Source organism: Calidris pugnax, unplaced genomic scaffold (genome assembly GCF_001431845.1).
Source record: "Calidris pugnax isolate Ruff unplaced genomic scaffold, ASM143184v1 scaffold335, whole genome shotgun sequence".
Taxonomy (NCBI): domain Eukaryota; kingdom Metazoa; phylum Chordata; class Aves; order Charadriiformes; family Scolopacidae; genus Calidris; species Calidris pugnax.
The window spans coordinates 1,020,897-1,025,403 of NW_015091148.1; the positions used below are offsets into that span (position 1 = coordinate 1,020,897).

Below are 4,507 nucleotides of genomic sequence, written 5' to 3' on the forward strand. Positions count from 1 at the left end.
GAGTCCTTTTCACTAAAATCAGAGTCTCCTTCTCTTTCTAAGAGAGGATCAGCACGCTGCTGTCTGTGGACATGACAGTTCTGATGAAAATCAAAGCTGGAGTTTGGCCCCTTCCATGACATCTGATGCTTCACTGCCTTCAGACTTCCAGGATGAAGGTAAGTCACCGGTGTTTTTTGAAGTCCTTGAGTGAAGAAGATGGAAATGCAAGTGCGATCTGGTATAAATTCCTTGTGTTCATTCATCCATCTTGTACTGTTGGAGGTGTTTTGGGTTTTTTGTTGTTTGTTAACTTGCTTTATCAGTGAACATAAAATGTCACGGTGATCCCAAATTTAGTATTGTGAAGTTAAATGTATTTCTTGATTGTCTTGGTGCAAACTGGAGTTGGTTGTTCTAGTTTGGATGGACAACAGTGATGAAAAAGAGCAGAATTTGACCTGGTGGCTACCGTTTCCCAAAGTTACAGTGCAACTTCTTGGGTGTGTTTCTTCTTGGGTGCTCAGCCTCGAGCTTCAAAGGGGCTGTATCTTCTCAAACCTTGTCCCCTGCCACCCTTTGAAAATTAGACCTCATTAAAGTGCTTTGCTTTGGAGAGCCTTTTGGGAGATGTTCTAGTGCTTGGGAACTTGGGGCTTCTTCTTGTGAATGTAGAAGGCCTCCCAGCCGGGTGGTGGATGGGAGCTGGCATCCAAGGTCAAGGCTGTTTCCCAAAGCATTGAATATCAGATGGGGGTTTTCTGGGCAAAGAGTTTCTGTGATGCTCGTGTCTGCGTGTGAGTGGTGGTTTAGAAGTGATGGATTTGTGATATGCTATTGAATTTGAAGCCTACAGAGCTGAGGCTGTTCTGATCTTCTCAGGGGTTATCTCTGGGCCCTGGGGAAGGCTTGACTGCTTTGGCCTCAGGTTCTCAATCTCCCACTTCCCACAGATCTTGTTTCCTCCTCCTCTTTCGCTTCCCTTGCACTTTTCCCCCATGCTTTTTTATGCCCTACCTGCCCCCGCCTTGTCCTTCCTCTTTCATTTTTCGCCGCTTCCGTCCCCCCTCTTCTCCACCTTTCCCTGCTCAATGTACTCTTTCATGTCTACTCCCACTCTCGTTAGCGAATCACTAGTCATCAGTCAAGGGTACAAAGAAACGAGGATTTATTTGGGACGAGGCCATAAGTGCTGATGGGCACCAGAGTTAGCTTCTCGGAGCGGTGTGAAACACCAGACATATCTGCTCTACGTGTTGATTCATGCTATAAAATAAATGGCTTCGTTTAGACTGATTAGAGACAAGGTTGGTGCGATGGCCGGTAATTGCAGCGTGAAAAGAGGTGTGGAGTTGGGGATTGGTTGTTTCAAATAATCTGTGTGCTCAGATACGATGCACTTACGCCGGGCGCGGGTGGAGAACGTGTGACAAGGATAATGGATGTTGGCCTAAATGGGACATGAAAGGGTGCTGAAGACCTCAAGCTTGGCCTCGTCAGGCGAGCAACGTCTTGATGAAGTCTAGAGTTTCTCCTGGCGTGTTTATTAAGCTTGTCTAAGGAGGTATTTGCTTTGCTAACTTTGAGTGGTGGTTTTTGGCAGCTCCAAGGGGCAGAGTTTGACATAACACTTGCAAGGTATGCAAACACTTGGCACCGCTGGAAGTTTTCAGACACAGATGAAATGCCAGGCTCGATGGAAGGGTGCCCAAATGGGTGAATGGCGAGGAGATTGATAACGTAGAAAAATTACATACTATAAAGAAGGGAGGGGGTGGGGTGGAAAAAGCTGGCATTGAGAGCGGTTACATTAAAATGAGGTGTTAGTTCTTGGAAACTGGTCAGAGTCCTGAATAACAGCGAATCGGGGGCTCGGCGTGGTGTGTGTCCATCCTGGATGGAAGTGGAGCAGTTCTGGCTGACGAGATGCAGGCTGTTGGTAGCCTGAAACAGTGGTATTCAAGGGGAAAAAAGGCTGGACACAGGTTTTTGGACCCTTTTCTCTGCCCCGCCATGGTTTGTAGGGTCATCATCAAAATGAATTTTTGTAGATATCTGCCAGTGGGATGGACATGGATCGGGGTTGTGATTTCCTCTGGGTTTTTGAATTTCTGTGATGACTTACTGACAGATTGTTTTGCTTACTTGGGGGATTATTTTTATATTGCTTGCTTGTTTCCTTTGCTTAATTTTTTCACTATAGAAGGCTAAGGCACAAGATTTTTTTTTTCATAGACGCTACAATGAGTTCGTTTTTTTAAAAATGAATTTAAAAAAAGAGTTTAAATTGGTGTTTCTGAGAAGTGGATTAAGCTAAAGAGTGTCAAACAGCCTTCTGCTCTGAATTAGAACATCGCTGTGGGAAAAATAGAAAGTTTTAAGACTGAGTGAACTGATTTTCACCTTTTTGGTTTCCTTGGCTTCTCCGAGTGGGGACCCTTCACTTTCACTGTGCCCCTTTTTGCTTCTGCACTCTCTTACCCGTTTGGCTGGCACGGTCCCTGCAGCCTGGGCCACCACGGGCCCTCGGGGTGCCACTGCCATGCAGAGGGTGACCCAGAGCTGCTCCTTTCAGGCAGCACGGGTGATGCGTGGGGGTGATCCAGCCAGCTACGGCCAGAAGAACAAACTGGCAGGTTGTAGGAACATACTTGTCATTCCTGTGGCTTTTTTCCATCCCTTCTTAGCCCTTTTGCAACAAGAAGAGGTTACGTCCTGAGGCGCAATCTCCCAGCGCTGTTAGAGTTCCTGATTTTCCCAACTTTATTAATTCAAGTTTTTAATGGAAGTGGGTCTCTGTCTATCCCTGCCATGAAAAATGGGGGAGTTGGATTCACCGCTGTTCATTTTGAACAGACTTTTCCTTGCTTGCTCTGAACTTCTCCTAGGAATCAGAGAGAACCTTCCAAGTTGTCTCTGGAGGGAACGAGAGGGACTGAGCGAGTTGGGGATGACTTTACTCAATGAGGCATGGCCCAGCTCTATAGGATCGTCCCTAATGAGTGATTAAGAAGCTAATGTTTGTACAGTGCTGGGAGGCTGGGAAGCGCTCTGCAAGTGCTAAGTACTGTTATAATGATAAGTATTTCTTAGGAGACACTTCCCATGTAATGTACTCCGCTCAGACCACTTGAGGACTTTTCAAAAATGTTTTGTCTCTTAAACTGGTAGATCACTTAATTTGCCAGCGTTCATTCGTTTAGTTTTACCGTAGCGTAAGGTGGATACCACAGCGTCCTGAGGGGCAGGAGTTGTGCATCTTTAATATTTAGCACTTCTAGATGTTGTTTTAGCAGTTGGGGGGTCCCTGTGTCTCCTCAGGGGGGCTTCTGGGGTTGTTGTGGGGCATCTGATCTCTTGTGGGAAGGATGCTGAGCCGGGATCCCCACGAATTGCTTGGTGTCACAGTGGGATCACACGGAGCTGAGGGGTGAGGAACCACTGCACCTCCTGTCCCCCCGCCTGGCTGCTGGCTCTATGGCCACGTCACAACAACAGCAGGGACAATATATTTTCTTTTATATCACACAGGTATCCGTTAGCACGTGGCAGGGACCATAACTCAAACTGAAGGAAGGTACTTGAGGGGTTCTGTCAGGCATGGTCTCCGGGGCCAGAAATCTTGCCTCTGACTTCCAAGATTTTTCCATCTTGTCAGCAGAGAACTTTGGCCAAACGTCCTTACAGCTCGTTCAGTTCTTTGTGGAGGGTTTTTTTTTTAAATACGCGAGTTCAAAGTATCTTAAAATCAAAGCCTTTAGCAAAATTTCCCTTTGCTTTATAAAAAGGTGCTAAAAATGGCTTTTATCTTAAAAGGTGTGGAGGATGGTGGATGGGGATGTCCAATGGGATGGGGACAAACAGATACCAATGCAATGTGGTACTAAAGGTTTTGAGGGGGTTAGAAGCTGTAAAGAGGTGGCGCATCTTCAATCCATCTCCAGGTACTTCTTGAACCCATTTGCATCCTGGAGGAGGCCCCGTTTGCTCGTGTTTGGCCGCCTAGAACATAGAAATGGGAGTAGGGAGACAATAAAATACCAGGGTGAGTTTTGTGTGTAACTCTTCGGAACCAGGGCTCTGATGAGCCGGAGGGCAAATCCAGGGAGAAGCCCCCAAACTGCTTTTAGAAGTTTCTTGCCGGGTCCCTGGCCTCTGTGTGTAACCGATGGTGTTCCCGTCTTCCAGCGTGTTCTGCTGATTCTCTTGGTGGTGTTTTGGAGAACCATATCCTTCCTCCCCAAAATCTGTCCCGTTCTGAACCGCTCGTGCCTCCCTGCCCCCAGGTGGTCCTCACCTCTACCACTGCAGCCTCTGCTTTTATTTTCCTGGTGCTTCCTACGGGCGTTTGAACTCTAAGGAATCGCTTCCTAAATATGGAATTAATTGCTGTAAAAACGTGTCCTGCAGGAGTGTGCTCTGCGGTACCTGGGGGAGCCGGGGGGAAGGAGGGGGTGCAGGGTGTGAGGTACGGGGGGGTACGGGTGCTGTGGGGTGCAGGAGGGGGTGAGCTGGGTGGGCGAGGGGG

General features: G+C 47.6%; 1 protein-coding gene across 1 annotated transcript in view; it reads left to right on the plus strand.

The window, feature by feature from the left end:
* Positions 1 to 47: 47 nt before the first annotated feature.
* Positions 48 to 4,507, plus strand: part of LOC106897965 (src kinase-associated phosphoprotein 1-like) — a 154,442-nt gene continuing 149,982 nt past the window's right edge. Inside the window, exon 1 of the mRNA XM_014958977.1 lies at positions 48 to 158. Within this exon, the coding sequence (XP_014814463.1) occupies positions 116 to 158 (43 nt within the window). The 5' untranslated portion in view covers positions 48 to 115. The remainder of the gene's footprint in view (positions 159 to 4,507) is intronic.